This window comes from Buceros rhinoceros, unplaced genomic scaffold (assembly GCF_000710305.1).
Source record: "Buceros rhinoceros silvestris isolate BGI_N320 unplaced genomic scaffold, ASM71030v1 scaffold277, whole genome shotgun sequence".
Classification (NCBI taxonomy): Eukaryota; Metazoa; Chordata; class Aves; order Bucerotiformes; family Bucerotidae; genus Buceros; species Buceros rhinoceros.
In genome coordinates this window covers 3,800-20,823 of record NW_010421389.1, presented here as the reverse complement: position 1 = coordinate 20,823, position 17,024 = coordinate 3,800, and the positions used below count along the sequence as shown (strand labels likewise).

The 17,024-nt window shown below is 40.8% G+C and overlaps 1 protein-coding gene across 1 annotated transcript in view; it reads right to left on the bottom strand.

Moving 5' to 3' along the window:
* Positions 1-16,299, bottom strand: part of LOC104496494 (heat shock 70 kDa protein 12A) — a gene marked incomplete at its 5' end in the record, with an annotated part of 30,144 nt that extends 13,845 nt beyond the window's left edge. The window contains 3 exons of the mRNA XM_010139623.1: positions 11,468-11,584; positions 15,112-15,216; positions 16,093-16,299. Of these exons, the coding sequence (XP_010137925.1) occupies positions 11,468-11,584; positions 15,112-15,216; positions 16,093-16,299 (429 nt within the window). The remainder of the gene's footprint in view (positions 1-11,467; positions 11,585-15,111; positions 15,217-16,092) is intronic.
* Positions 16,300-17,024: the final 725 nt, after the last annotated feature.

Sequence of the window (17,024 nt, the reverse complement as noted above, 5' to 3'; positions counted from 1 at the left end):
GGGGGGGGGAGTGGTGGGGATGCAAACCCCCATACAGAAAATACATTGAATTTCCATATGAATCCATCTGTCAAGTTTAAGATGCTGATTTATTACTAGAACCATATGTTAACTGGAGCCAGCCCCATGCATTTTGTATTCATCTTTATTTCCTTGAGCTTCACCTGCCTCGTCACCCTCCTTTTGCCTCTTTCACGTACAGATGACCATGTTTTTCTGCACACAGCAGCCTAAGATCTGTGCAGGTCTTGACCCCTGTTTCATTAAAATCTAGAGTCAGGGTGAGAGCAAACCGCAGCTGGGTCTACTCCAGTGCTAATGCTGACATTAACTTGCAGGGTGGTGGTCTTCACTGCTGCCAGAGAAGCACAGAGGCCACTCCAACCCCTTGATTCTCCTTTAGTCCATGGACTAGTTCAGGCCAGCTCTCTGAACCAGAGAAAATAATTTGACTGAGATGCATTTTTCACCCATCTAGTAACACTTGCTACACCACTTTCAGATTCAGACGGAACCAGTAACTTACTCCAACATATACTCACAGGTTTTCAAAAAGTGCATTTTCTCTGGATAAGAGCTGTGTGTATTCCAAGAAGTGAATTTTACTTCCTGTTGCACTACTAACCCGTGAGATGATCCAGGCAGACCCTTTCTCCTCACTAGCTCACAAAAACTATCTGTAAATTACATATACTAGTGCCTTTGTCCTTTATGCATCGAAAGACACTAAAGGAAAGAATTTTGTAAACTAAGTATAGAGTAACTATATGACTTTAATGGCAGTTAAATTCTATCTTCCAGAAAAAGAAACAAACTAATAATGAGGTCTGATTGGATGAATTCTAATTTACTGCTTTGATAAATTTTGTAATCACCTAAGAACTAAGTACTGTGTTAGTGCCATAGGCACTGGATTCACAATTAATAAGGCATTTCCAGAGAGAAAAATGCATCACAAATAGACTAAATAAACAAATATGTGCTAGAGAAGAGCCACCCTCATTAGACAGTTGGAAAAACAAGGCACAGAGACTAAAAAGCCTTGACTACTGTCACACAGAAACCCGCCTTAAGGTGGGAATTCACTCCACAGCTCCAGAATTCCAGTTCAGTGTCCCAGCCACATGCTGTTCTTCATCAAACAACAAGCTTCAATTTCTGCATGACATGCAGCACATGCAGAAGCTGCAGGGACAGCTCCATCACAGCTTCATCGCAACCTTGGGGTCCCTGTTCTGCTTTCACAGTTTGCCACCTACACCGACTGCATTACTTTCATCGCTTCTGAAGCAATGCTGCAGACCAGACGAGTGCAACGATCCATTGTAGGAGAATCTTTTAAACCTGGCTGCATTTGTAGGCACCAAAGATAAAACTTGAAAGATGTAAAGATCACATCGTTCATAAGGAAATTAAGCTTTGCAGAACATCACTAAGCAAAAAAGCCCAGAAGCTGTGAATTAATATCAACATTTTTCTATTTTCCAAGATACTTATTGTAATTATTAACAATAGGAAAGCCACAACTACAAGTTAAGTACCACGCGGCCCGCGTGAAGACAGCATTGTGTGACTAAATCAAGGCCACACGAAACAGCAGTTGGAAATTAAGTGCCTTGTGATATTTACACTGTTTAAACTAATCAGTTCATTGTGTTAACGGATTCCTGGTAACACCATCCACTTAGTGCCTCGCTAAGTGAGCTCTTCGCTAATCCTCCTCCTTTCTCACTAGCTAGCACTTTCTCCAGTTCTATGGCATCAAACTGGGATGTCACAAATAAACGACTGAGATCTAATTACGGAGGCAGAGCATGCCAGGAAAGGAGATGAGCAACATGGGAAAAGACTCTCAGCATTATCACAGAGGCGCGTAAGGGGGAGCTGAGTTGGCAGGGAGTAGGGCTAGTGCATATCACAAAGCTGAATGAAAAGCACAGCCTATCCAGTTTTGCCAGATCTTCAGCCTTGAGACTTAAGAAGCCTTCACAAAAAATGTCTGAAAATGACTCTGCCATCACATACACCAACGCTTTGCCATTAGCCTTCAGAGTGATGGAGAGTACCGCAGTATAATAAGTATCGTGAATAAATACAGAGGCCAGACAGCCTGTTTAGCTCAGTTCACTTGTCTGTTCAAAGGCAGATCCATAAAATTGCTCAACAGCCACAAAACAACAGGATTTTCAAAGGCACCCAAGATTCCTCTTGCTGCCCACAATAAGGACAAATTGCTGCTGGGTGCTCCCGTTTTCAAAAATTCATCCTCAGGATTTAAGAGCCTACATGAAAACTGAGAATAAACATCTTTTTTTTTTTTCTTTAATCCAATCAACACAGTGTTTGGATAGTGGTTGATCTTGTGAAGAACAGACATCTACAATGTCACAAAAGCAGTTTGTGCTTTACTGAACAAAAAGCTTTTTGCTTTCTCTTACACAACATTTGCTATACATACATGCATATACATAATAGATACACCTAAATGCACACATTTTCACACTATTGTTGCCTGTTGAGCTAAAATTAGGCTTGTGGCACAAGCTGGCCCTCCTATTCTGATCAGGTGCCACCAATATTTTGCATTTCGCAAGTAAGAACGTCGTAGGTAATTATCACAGCTGCAGAATTCCTTCAGTGTCAGCATCCCCATCTGTACAGTTAAGTGGCAGGACAAAGATACTCATCTCTGAGTGAAAACTGCTTGAGAGAGCATAAATGCAAACTCTGACTATGGTAAATAGTAGTAACCTCATTTTGCAGACAAGGGAAATACAAATTACGAAAGATGCAAAGTGGAAAAGCAATCAGTTTAAGGGAGGGTGCACAAAAGTGGCAGTTAAGAGACCCCTGTAATAGTTTTCATTTATTCACTTTGCACTACACTAACAGAAGTGATTAAGTAACATGAAAGATGTAGAAGGATGAAACCCAATGTAAAAATCAGCCTTTAAATTGTCCTTAGGATTTCGGGACAAAAAACCCGAGACCTCTCTTTGAAGCACCAGGAATCTTCCTTCTGCTGTGATGAAGTAGGTACTGTTACTACATATTTATAAAACTTTTCCTTGCTTTTCAAATACCAGAGCAGAGGCTTTGCACGCTGTTTGAATTCCCAAGGCTTGCCCATACCAGAAGGTCATACGAAGCAACTAACCCCCAGGAAATTCACAGCCTTCCTACATCCTTCATGTAGGCTGAACTTACTGCTGCTCCCACTTCAAAGGTAGAACTCGCAAGCTACAGTTGGCTGTGAAGGGAGTTTTTAGGTGAAATCCTCTGCATCTGCAGGAATCAGGATAGATCATACCCAGGTACCTCAGACTTGCACCCACATAGCTAATCTGGCGAACTTCATGAGACGTTTACATCAGCATTTTATTTATCATTAGACTTTGTTTTATGGTGGAAGAAACTCTTGGATATCAACTTCAAAAAGCTGGGATGAAAATATGTAATCACTGTGTAAACTACTATTGTTAATTCCAAAGAAGCCACTGGAATCACCTAGAGCTCTCTGCTACAGCATTTACTTCCTTGTTATGTCTCAGTGTAAGTATTCGTGATTGCTAATTTCCATGAGTAACGGAGTTCAGTCATCTTTGCAATTAGAACTTTTATTTAAGAGTTTTGGGATCAGAAGTAAACATTTGTCACAGTAGACTTTTTTTAATCTGAAAGGTACACTTTTAAAACCTGAGAATATAAAGAGCACAACAGACCTCAGCAGTCTTTTGCCTTGATCATCAGCCATCAGTCGCTTTAAAACGTGATTCAATACAGGGAAAGCAATGAATTTAATGCATCGAGGATGCACAAGTTGAGTTTACAACACTAATACAATCTGCGCAAAAAACCCCCAAACCTCCTGCCTCAGTTCAGTGTCTTGTCAGAGAGAAGAATTCAATTCCTAATTAATTCATTTTCCTGAATTTGGTTGTAGAGAAATAACGGTCTTGTGCTTAAAAGCATGAGAATACAAATAGCAGACCAGGACCTGAAGCTCGACTCTTTTGAGTTCAGCTCTGCTACAAGCTTCCCATGTACCATTCTGCAAGTCACTCAGACCAGAGTTTGTGCAACAATCCACTAAAACAAATGCACTGATTTCTGAGCATCCAACCCAACAGCAAGGTTTATAACAGAGCTACTGCTGAAGCTTGTTGGAATGGGGATGCTGGGACTCTGAATAACCAAGCTAGCTATCCGTCATACACATCACGCGACTTAGCACGTGCGTTTGGATCAAAGCAGAATCCGTTTGATATTTCATTTCTGATTCCTAACCTCTCGATAAAGCTGTTCCTATGATAAGAAATACAGCACAGCCTGTAACACTGCTGCCTCCTAACAGCTGTTCAGGAAGCATGGCATTATCCCATTCTGAAAAGCAAGAAGATAAATGTGGCACCTGGAACCATAATGAAGCGTGACTTTTACTTTCAGCACACTCTGAATAATGAATCTTGTGCCGTTACATTGGCTGCAGTCAGAATTGCTGCGTTTGTGTGGTCACCGATTAGAAGAACCGATTTGGTACAGATGGCTCCGTTGTCTTACTGAGACAAATGCCTTTGCGAAGCATGGTCAGACTGCCTCAATCTACTTTTCCTGGGGTTGCTGTTACTCAGCTAAGAGTATAGATTGTTTTACCAGTGCATTTCTAGACTTTATATTTTATGCATTACTTTTATAATCTATTCTTTGTATTTTCAACCTGAACTTGGAATTCTTTGAGATTGTTTGATTCTATTCTTGAAACCCATACTCAACAGGTCTTCTGGATTTTGGACTATAATTTCCCTTTTTAATTTATAAAATGATAAAATTTACTAAACACAGGATATAATACAAACTTTTGAAACACCTAAAACGCATACTGGAAGCCAGAGAAGGAAAAGAAGCAGATAACCTTAAGGGCTCCTGAGCTCTATGAATTATTATTCAGGGAAACATGAAGTTCTCCTGGGCAGCGTGAGGAATAAGAGGACAGAGAATGGGAAGTACTGTCGAATCCTTTTATGTGACACTAGCAGAACTGAAGAATATTGAAAGAATACACTATTCACTGTATAATAGTTACAAGGATTGAGATTATACTTCTAGACCAAATGCTAAAGGAAATGTGGCTTCATGCAGGAAACAATAATGGTGACAAACAGGGCTCGTCCGTGTCACGTCTTCCAAAATGTTACCCTCCCCTCAGTTAGAGGAAGTTGTTTAAACAGTCTTAGTTCAAAAACCTGACAAAATTTATAATTTAAAACTGTGCTGTGACAGCTCTGAGTGGGGAACATCAACCCACCCCAAAACCAGGAGACATGAAACTCTGAAACCATCAATTCTTTTCTGTGCACAACAGGCTCTGCAAAACCTCCAAACTGCTTGTTTTGTTGCGACCCCGCCCTTTCATTCCTCCGAATTTTCCCAGGTATTGGGACAACAAATAAACCCAAATTAGCGTTACTACACTTGACTCACATACTGCTGAACGGTAACGAGCTAATGGAGAGCTTAGGACTGCTGACAGGTTGATGGTAAATGGGACCACAGCTGCACTGAGTCCACATTTCCTCTAGAGCAGTGTTACTGCAGCTCACTCCCAAGCCACTGTTGCCACTGATCACATTTGTGCGGTAAATGAAAGCTTAGCTCCAAGTGGCATTACCAAGAATTTTTTGCTGCATTACATTATATCTCCCAAGGTGCAGGAGGACATTAGTTGCAAGTTTTATGAGTAGCGTGCATTAGAAAAATGAAGCCATTAAATTCTCATAAGCTTTTCAATTTTTTATGTCATACTATTCTAGAAATGCTTTTTGTACCATGGGCATGCACGAGCTCCCACAAGAGCAAAGCCTGACTCTCTTCCTATTTAAGTATCCTCCCTCCCAATGTCTCAGGCTCTCCCCCTCCCTCTGTTTCAAAATATTCTCGCTGTAGGTCCTTATGGCTTCGGCTGCTTTTTCCGAAGAGATAGAAGTGGCCCTGACCGAGAGAAGTTTTGCTGAGAAAACTATATGCTTGCTATTTTCTGTTAGTTGCATCTTATTTGGTACTCTGGGCTTTCCGATTTTGCCTTCATATTTCTCAGTATAATTCCACTTCCACTTTGTATTTCTTTTCTCTGCCTTTGTACTTGAATATATCTTTTAGACAGATCTAGTAACCTCCTTCACTGTCCTTTCTATGAATGTTTTACAAACAATCCTACCCACTAGTTTTAGACCTTGTCCACACTGGTTTATATTTATCCGTGGACTTCTCTCACTCCCCCCCATTCCTTCTGATAGTACTTAAAACTTCCAGACCGCTGTTATCTTCTTTCGGGTGGAAAACCCCATCTAGCACAGTCTTTCTGCCAAACAAGGAAGATTTACAATTTTGACTATTTCTGCTGGTTCCAGTGCCCTTTCAGGCAATTTCTAAGACTGTGAGAAACATGTTCCACAGTTTTATAAAGACAGGCATAGATCCATCTTACCCAGAATGCTATGAAAACCTATTTCACTCACTTAGCAAAATAAAAAGAAAACCTCCAAATATTCTAGTTTGTGCCACAAACAAAAATGTACAGGACTGGACTGGCGGATGATTTTGTCAGCTGTCTCTACTTTCCTGTGGACCTGGCTGGGTAATCACAGTGTGCAAACCGAGATCGGTTAGTACACATTTCCCACTGTGCTGAGTGCCCGCTCCGTAACCTTCACTCCTCAGTTATCCTTTCCTAATTAAACATACCTACAAGATGCAGAATCCTCCATAACACACCACTTAATAAACATTTTAATCCTTACATTTAAGGATTAAACGTAAGTCACAAAAGTGAAGACAGAGGCTCCAGAGAACCCCAGATGCTACAAATACTCAGGATGGCGGATACATTAAAGCTCTTCTGCCCCATCTGCCTCCACTAACAAGTACCATTTCAAAGAAATCACCAGCTTCCCCGTGCTGCTTATGCCTGAACTGGTATCATTGCCTTTTTATGCAGTTTATAGCAGAACTCTGTTACACTGGGCCTGGAGAAATCAATTTTCAGTTGTATTTTATATACCAAAGAAAATACTTACAAAGGAGTAGATGCAGCTCAGCTTCATGGATATCAATCTGGTTAAGTCTCTCTAGACATCTTTTTAAGAAGTCAAACCCACTTCACGTACATTTTTATTAGCAAAGAATTTTATGTGCTGTCACATTACTCTTTCACCAAATCTGTTTATTCTTCTCCAAAGGTTTCCACGGAGCAGCCTAGTACTGATCAATGTAACATCATGTAACTCTGGAACAATGTGTTAAATAATGCTCATCACGTGCACTGCATGGTGAAACTGAGGTGAAAACATTGATAAATATTCACCTGGTTAAAGAAAGCCTCTGGAATTCCAGGCTCACTGGACCTGGATTCCTTCTCTATTTATATGCGCTAACCCCCTGAATGACTTTAGTTGGCATCTGTAATTGAAAGATAACTCTACTGCAGAGCTCCAGAACTCCATTTCAAAGCCAACAGTTCATATTAAAAAGAAGAGAACCCTCAATATCTCTAGCAGACCAGCTGACTGTGTTTGTAGGCCTACAGAATATTTTGGGCAAGCTTATAAAAATGCACCATCCCCTCTTTTCCTTTCCTCTGCCCTGCGTGCATTTGGTATGCCATGTTTTACTTTCTCATTTTACAGCTTCTGCTTTCACATATTCCTGTCGCGCTCCAAACTCTTCCTTAAAACCTTATTCCTATTGGCATCTTCAAAGAAATCCAGCCTGCAGATTCTGTGCTGCACTTACAATGCCCAAAGACTGTGTATTGAAAGATGAGCTGGAAGAATGCCTCTACTAAAAAGAAACACTGCCAAGAGCTTTACATCCCGTGTTCCTCTTATAAACATTCTACGGTGCCTGAATTGCATATGGATAAGGGATTAAAAGTGCTGCTCATAGTAATGTATGAAGAAAGCAAAGTGCTGTTAGGACTAAACCAATTACTCGTGCCTACCTGGATTCAATGGATTTCTACTCAAATGGTCTCCAATACTTTTAGAGTTTTATCTTTCCATTAGTGGATATTTTGGGGGGTTTTGTCATCAGTAATACAAGATTAGCAAAACATTGGATTTTCTTGTGTCAGTAGGACCTCAGGGGACATGGTTTTGTGCCCATGTTCACACGCCATTCTGATGAGGTTGTAAGTGCTCAAGCAGGAGGTGGCTTCCCTCCACACCTAAGCCACCTTTTCATGTTGGGGTCTAAACCTCGGGCCCAGTGCAGGTAGTTGCATTTGGCTGCTTCTGCAAGGACATGAGTGCAATGGAGTCGTCCCACATGCTGTCCAACCGGACCGCGCTGCCAAGGGCTCCAAAATAAGAAAATGTATCAGCAATTTGAATTAATTACTCACAATGTGAGTTCTTAATGAGAATGGGATTCCTTCTAATACTGGTAAATACAGCACTTTTGACAGGACTACACCAAAGGAAAGAATTCAAAATGGAACAACTAGGACACGGAGACAAGAGAAGGTAACACTATCGGTGATGCCTTATATTTTATTGGTGGGGACAATGGCAAACCTGATGAATGCATCCTAAGAGTCATTATTCAGGATGTAACGAACACAGATGCAATGCACACTAACCCCAGCAGACACGCTTTGGGAAAGGAAACTTAAGCCAAAGCAGGTCCTACAGAGATGACATCATGCTCTTGCCACGGAGCTCTCTCTGAGCATGGTCAGACCTCAACAAGTGTCACAGCTTTAGAACTGTCTCTGGACACACGGGAATTAAGCAGGAGGGACGGGAAGAAGCACGAGTGAACTGCTATTCAGGAATAAAGCAATTTTGATTCAGCAAAGAGAAGCTGTAAAGACACGCAGCTCTCTACAGCCTACCAGACCAAGTCCCTCAGGAGGCCCCAGAGAGCGAGACAAATGAAAATAAACAAATATCTGCCTCAAAGAGGTAACAACTCAAGTATAAAAAGAGTTAAGGATACAAAAAGCACAATGGATTTATACAGATGGAGCAGGCAGAGTAAGAGCAAGAAACAATGAGGAGCAGTTTTCACATTATTGGTAGGTTAATTGCAGTCAAGTTTTTGTAGGCGTGAAAAAAACAACATTTTAGAGAAGGTTTCAGAGAAAAAAAAATAGTTAGCATTGCAGATGTTCACATCCAGAACATGCAGCTTATGTCTGAGATGACACAGATGAAGGACTCAAATTCCTGTCAAATGTGAGACTACAATATTCTGAAGAAAATCAAAACAGGTCAGATTACAGTTGCCAAAGCCAAGGAAATGATATTGCAGTAACCAAGATACAAAATCTGTGACAGCTCTGATGAAAGCTCAGCAGCATGTACAGACAGGAAAAGCGGTCATGCAGACAGAATTAGCAGGGTTTTCATAGGCTGGATGGCAAGAGAGAGGAAGAACCGTGGGCTGAAGGGAACACCCAGATTACTCATTCAAATGGGAAAGCAGCACGGCAGCTGGAAAGGGGCGTTGCGGGAGCCCTTGTTTAGATTAGGAGTTCCAGGTTAGCAGTGTTTTGTTTAAGGCAAGACAGAGATGAGGGTATGCCAGAGATGCAGAGATTGTAGGCTGTACAAAAGCAGGTGGATGTTGAGTGCAGAAGCAGATCTACAACACTTCTTACTCGACTTTATTAATTCCATGCAATATTTAGCTTAACCTAGACAGATACTTAACCATTCCAGAAAGGCTGGGCTTTACCTTGTGAACCAAAGACTGAAGCCATTAGTATCTTTGTTCTTGTAGAGCTATGTCTCTTGCCACAGATTACTCAAGCAGATTTCCACAGCTGATCAACATTTCCCCTAGTTAACTCTCAGCTCAGACTAGTGGGTGTACTTCAGTGTGTTTCCAATAACAAAGTTTCTACCACTGCCTTTTTACACTTTACTCAATGACCCAATTACTCTTATGACAACAAACTCTCATTCCCAAGATTCTTGCACGTTCCAGCAGCTAGCAACAAGAGCTGCAACTTCTGATCCATCTGTACATACTGGTTTGAAGAATGTGTTGGATCCAGCAATAGGAATCTGAAAGACTGAATGGCAATGCAGACTTCCCAGGTTTCTGCACTTCTTTCTTCAACCCCATTACTTTAAAAAAAAAAAAAAATCAACGGTGTGTCAAGCAAACATCAATGACTTCCCTAAACTCACGTTTTCCTGCAATTGATCACACACCCCAAGTTAAAAGCCTTGTCAGTCCTTGCTGTTTATCAAGCTTACCGATAAAAGTACACAACCACAGACACAACCACAGACACAGACACTAATTAACAACATTCCATTGTGCCACAAATGAGAAATGCCAAGAGATCTACCTTACCCTGCCCTGCTCCTTACACAGCTCCCAGATCACGAGCACACATGCACACAGACAGCAGGCAGACAACGATATACAAAGAGAATGAATGGGTCTCTAGCGTTTCAGATTTACCTACAACCGTGTCCTTCCATCAGAACTTTAAGTGTTTTGCTTCTGGCACTAGCATTAGCAATCCCACAATAAAGACTGTTAAGAAAAATGTTGCTCAACATTAGAGGCTGTTAGAAACAGAGTTAGAAAAATCTGGGTGCTTCCGAGGAGTGCTCCACAAATTACTCAATGAACTACTAGATATTTTACAAACGGTGCAGCTGCTGCCAATGGGTTATGCAAGTCTCTGACCAAAAATAAAATAAATTTAAAAAGACAAAAAAATGAATATCCTGATGAAAAGAGGAATGCGTACGCCTCGTGTATGGAAGACGCAAACTGAACTTGAAATAAAGGACACGCATGAGGAGAGTGCACATATTTGGGGAAGGGGTATGAAAGGAAAGAGTTAAATGCAGATAAACCTCTCACTGGTGAAAATAACATTTGAATTTAATTTTATATCCAGTCTATCCGGTTCACAATCCTTTCATTCCTACTGTGGGAAAATGGGAGCTAGAAAAAAGGTCCCACTGAGGAAACTCTGCTTTCCCTCCTGGGTTTTTGGTTGTTTGTTTTGTTGTTTTTTTTTTTTTTTTTTTTTTTTACTTTACTTTAAGAGTCTGTGATGACCTAAAGAAAATAACAAAACAAAACCATGTCCAGTATTTTAAAATCAGCCTTCCCTTGGGTTTCAAAACCGTATCTATTCCACGTGCACTGCATTTGGCAGGAATACAGCGTACAAGATGGCTAAAACATCAGAATCTACAGTGAGGGACACCAGAATATTAAAGTAAATAGAAAGAAAAAGGCATTTAAAGAGGTGAACACATAAGACTTAAAGCTACTGTTTGATAGCCTTAACTCGTCTTCCAATGTTTCTAGCCTGCCTCTTTTCTAGAACGTATTTATACAGTTTATACCAGAGCTAATTGTCCCAAATACAGTTTAGCATTTAGCCTATCAACTAGGGCTTTAAAGGAGCATTTCTCTGTTCAGTCTGTAATCTTACCTTATAAGCAGCTTGTCTCATAAACTGCTTTGCAGGCTGCTTCCAAATAGCAGGCACTGTAATGACCCATCTTACTTCGTTGTTTTCAAAGTCCGAGCCTCCTTGGTCACTGAGCTCCTAAATGAAAGGAAAACAGAGGTGAATGCAAAATGATGGGTGTCAAATGTATAAGAAAATATTATTTGCTGCTGGCTCTGGTAACTTTCTCTTTTCATTTTTTCCCCCTGTTACATCTATGCTACAAATCAGAATTATTGCCAACCTGTCAAGAATGCTTTACTGTGCCAAAAGCTGGGATTAGGGTCGATGCCTTCTCAAGGAGGCCTATAGAAAGTTTTACTGCTTAACATGAAGTAGAGAAGTTAGTTTTTACAAAAGTAGCTCATGCACTGCTGAATATTACAGAACGTTTATGTAGATTCTCAGTCACAGTGTGGGATTTGCTGTTAGCTTGAAGAATTCACACTTGCACCTTGATTAATACACAGAAAAATATTTGAGGTATCACTGACGTTTCACAATCTGGATTTCTGAATGACCTCTTTATATACCACTTACCTTTAAATCAAATTTTTACAACTCTGTTAACAGGGGGAAGTTATAGTTAAACCCTTCTTAAAAAAAAAAAGACTCATTGCTCCTTGAAAATTTGGCTTTAAGCAAACATTCAAGACTAGTTTAGTTCTTTCATTGTCTTTTTTTTTTTTCCCCTTAAAAAGAGGAAAGTCTGTATTGCATTTGCAAATTAGGTTATATACTGGCACGTTTTGGGAAAGGTTCCAAGTAAAATGTCATTACCATATGTCCTATCTAAATCTCCATCCAAGCAGGGAAAGGTTCAGAAAGGTGAACAACAGGCCTTTAGATGGTAAAAAACTGTTTCTGCATGTGGCAAGGTGTGGTGTTTGTCTAGCTATGCTGCAGTTCAAAATTCCATGCTAGAAAAGCAGTACCTTTATACTGCACAGGGCACCAGGAACGGCCCGATTACAGCCCAAAGCAGCAGTTCACTGACATCGCTTCATTAGCTTCAGCATGCACTCACAAATCACAGGGATTTATTTATGAACATCAAGAAAGAATGGAGCCCTAAACAGGCAGCACAGCAAATATTCAGAATTGTACCCAACAGCACTCATATTCACAATGAATCTCCCCAGACTATGCACGGGTTCAAGTCCGTGACTCCACAATCAAACTCCTAAACTAGTTAAATAAGTGTTTGACAAGATGAGGAATTTGAGTTGGAACACCAGGATTGTTTCTCTGCAGCCAAGAACAGACTGAGATCTCACAAAGATTAAATTAAACCCATTCAAAAAAGGAGGTTCCTTTTTAACAAGGCTATTTTAAACAATGCTTGTTTAGATTAATATTCCGATTTGACCCAGCACCTACTGGGCTTACATTGACATTATAGTCACGTATTTGAAGCCAGTGTGTACTTAACTCACATTCCACTGTTTAGATGAGATAGACTGTAAATCTCAGAAACTGTTTACTGGGGACACGTATTTGACAGAAGAATACAAAAAACAATCTTGTGACCCAAGAAGAGAATTACAAGAAATGAGTATTGCAACATTTCGAATGGGAAACAGAAAACAAAATGTATTTTCCCAACCAATACCACCACAGTAGGGAAAAAAGGAAAAGGCAACGTAAATGGAGGCAGTCCATCAGAACACAGTACGAATTTACATATTAAACCCCTAATAGGTGTCTGTCTTATTTTTTTGGTTCTCCCTAATACTTGTTACATTTTCTGCATAAACATGCATTCAGGATCAGGGCAACCAAATAACAGATGACACCAAGCTGTGCAGCAGTGCTGATCTGCTTGAGGGTAGGGACGCTCTACAGAAGGATCTGGACAGGCTGGATCAATGGGCTGAGGCCAACAGTATGAGGTCCAACAAGGCCAAGTGCCAGGTTCTGCACTTGGGCCACAACAACCCCCCGAAATGCTACAGGCTTGGGGAAGAGCGTTTTTAACAACGCCGCGAAATGCTACAGGCTTGGTGAAGAGCGGCTGGAAAGCTGCCCAGTGGAAAAGGACCTGAGGGTGTTGGTGAGCAGCCCTCTGAGTATGAGCCAGCAGTGTGCCCAGGTGGCCAAGAAGGCCAACAGCATCCTGGCTTGTGTCAGCAATAGTGTGGCCAGCAGGAGCAGGGAAGGGATTGTCCCCCTGTACTCGGTGCTGGTGAGGCTGCACCTCAAATACTGGGTTCAGTTTGGGGCCCCTCACTTCAAAAAGGACATTGAGGTGCTGGGGTGTGTCCAGAGAAGGGCAATGAAGCTGGTGAGGGGTCCAGAGAAAAAGTCTTATGAGGAACAGCTGAGGGCACTGGTGTTGTTTGGTCTGGGGAAAAGGAGGTTCAGGGAAGAACTTACTGCTCTCCACTACCTGAAAGGAGGTTGTAGCGAGGTGGGGGTCAGTCTCTTCTCCCAAGTAACAAGCAATAGGACAAGAGGAAATGGCCTCAAGTTGTGCCACAGAGATTTAGATTGGATATTAGGAATAATTTCTTCACCAGAAGGATAGTAAAGCCCTGGAACAGGCTGCCCAGGGAAGTGGTGGAGTCACCATTCCTAGAGGTATTTAGAAGATGAGTAGATGTTGCACTTAGGGACATGGTTTAGTGGTGGACTTGGCAGTGCTGGGTTAACTGTTGGACTTGATGATCTGAAAGGTCTTTTCTAACCCAAATGATTCTGTGATTCTATCTCACAGTACGAGAAATTAAACTCAGTCCTGCAAAGGGTCAGCACAGGGCCAAAATACCATCACCTAACTGCGGCTCTTCAACACACGCACTACAGTTTACCTGTGTAAAACAGAATAAAGGATTGCTGTGCAAAGGTACAGGTGTGGGTTTGGGCAATGGGGGCTATATATCTGGGCTGGTGCAGAATTCCACACTGGCTCACATACTAAACCCCTCCATGCAGTCAAGTGGCCTGTACAGACCAGTGCACTGGTATAATTGTGCTACTAATAATAATTACACCAGGTTACCCCGCTTATGAACCTCATCAGGTCGTCTTTGTGCAGACTTAGAGTGAGATTCAAGTCACAAATTATAAAAGAGCTTTTAATAATCTTTCTATTTCAAAATAAATCCAGCTCATCCAACTTCCCTTTGCTTAAGGAGTGAAGACAAAGTCATGTTGGGGCAGGAAACATCAGCAGGTGCCCACCCTATTGCACTCCACAGTGACAGCTCTTCAACATGAGACAGAATCTTGTGTGAACACAGAACAATCCATCATCCCAGCAGCAGCAGCCCAGGGGACGAGGACAGGACCCAGTCTCAAATATAATTCCTGAGCTTTGGATTCTTTTCAAATGAACAATTTTATCACTAGAAAAGCAGTACAAATATTTAAGCCAGTAAGAAGATATTCAGAACTCTCCATCACAGTGATACACTTGCTATTAGTGAACCAAGCTTCCCTTATGCGAGAGGAAATCACTTCAGGCTATTGTGAGCTCTCCAGAGTCCACAGCCTGCCTAGAGTTCCTACAGCTGCCTTGCTTTGTTTACATCAAATACTACTGAGGTCAACGCCTGGCAAGGTTAGAAGTCACATTTATACCAGTTATAAATACAGAAAATCTAGATAAGGAAGCATTACTCTACCTTTAATGCCTGTTCCTTAAAGAATTGCAGAGCGTAAGCAAATATCTCAAGTGCTTTGACTTTTTTGCCATTGGCAGCTGTCAAGTCTGTCTCCATGGTAAGATTCTACAAGAAAGAGAATAACTGGAAGTTATCAAAAGGAAAAAGTAAACATGAAATTAATTCCCACTGCTTGAGGAAAGGGACTTCTTCATTATCCACCTGGTAGGAAAAAGCGACAAAATTGTTCTGAAAAGGATCTAACTCATCACTTGAATTTCCTGGAGCATGACATTTGTGCTTATTTTAGACTTTGTTTTTAAACACCTACCATGTTAACCAATAACTGCAGTCAGAGAGAGAAATATGGACTATATATTAAATAATCACAACAAATGTATCTGTAATTAATCGCAACAAAGCTGTATATGTAAGATATTTAATCCAAGTTAAAAGTGTAGATTTTTGGCTTCCCACCAACACATGAAACTAACAAACACCTAAATACAGAAAGTACTGGCCAAGTTCCAAAACTCTAGAATGGATTAAAGACAAAAATGTAGCAAGTAGAAAAAAGTCAAATTAACAACATGATTTGCACTTGCAATTTTGACAATGAACTCTGGGTAGATTTACTCCTCTGTGCTGGAGTTCTGTAGAGGCTATTATAATCCACTGCTGCTTTCTGAGTAAATTTATAGAACAAACCAGCCTCACGCAGATTCCCTAGACAACTATGAATTTCACCCAGGAAAATTAGGACATGAAGATCTAAGCAAAGCAGATACTGAACTGCTAAGATCTAGAAAGAAGGCTGGCAAAATACACCTGCCAAATGCAGTGAGAAGCAAAATTAGTCATAATGTTAACTATTTAGAGAGTTAAGCACTCTCTAAACTTAGAAATAAAGCTGCTTCAGATAGAGCTGACAACCTTTAGAAAAAAAATCTTGTCCTGTCCCCAGGAAGATCCGTTGAGCAGCAAATGCAAAATTATACTTACACCAGTGGTATGTAGCTTCATCTTAAACTTTTCAAAATACAACCAGTGCTTTGATTCAGTGGGATCCAAGTCATGGTAGAAATCTCTGGCTGCATACCCAAAGCTATGAAACTTCCTCTCTGGTGTTAGGAGGATAGTGGTCGGTGTCTTCTGATTGGATACGCCTGGATCGCCACCTTCCCATCGTCTATCCAACAAGTGAAACAGCTTCAGTTAAGTGATACCAATGTCTACAGCAGCAGAATAAATAGTGTATCCTGAGAAAAACAATGTGGTGGCAGATTGCAGAGACTGCTTTCCCCTCCAAAGATACTAATTTCAATCCTTGTACTATCAAAATCAACTGGTTTTATTCACATCCAATAAAAGAGGACTGCAATTTTAGTTTCAGATAATACAATAAATTTTGCAGTTAGTTATTTAATTTTTAAGGACATAATCATACTCTGTCTTTGATAGGAATACAGGTTCCTTGAAGTAAGCCCCACACAACTAACAAGGAAACTTAAAAAAAAAATTTAAGTTTGCACTTAAATTTTCAAAACAAACTTATGCGTGTCATAAATATTGTACAGGGAAAAAAAAATCACGTAATTATTCAAGAACACAGGAGAATTCAAGACATCTGACTATCTAAAATGAGTGGCCTATTCAACTGTCAATCAGACTTCATGCACGCTTATTTGTACCAGGTATTTTCTCTATTTTGAATTGGGGACCTGTTCAAGCCATCTGAACACCACTGTGGAGAAGCTGACTAAATCCCTGTTTCTGGCACAGAATGCTCTCTAAGGCAAGACAGGCCAACCAACATCTGATCATGTGCCTCATTTCCTGCACACGTGAAACTCCAAAGCCATTTCTGCAGATGTTCAGCTCTTCGCATTGCACTTTCTATTCACCTGAAGTTGATGGATTTTGTGTTTTAAAAG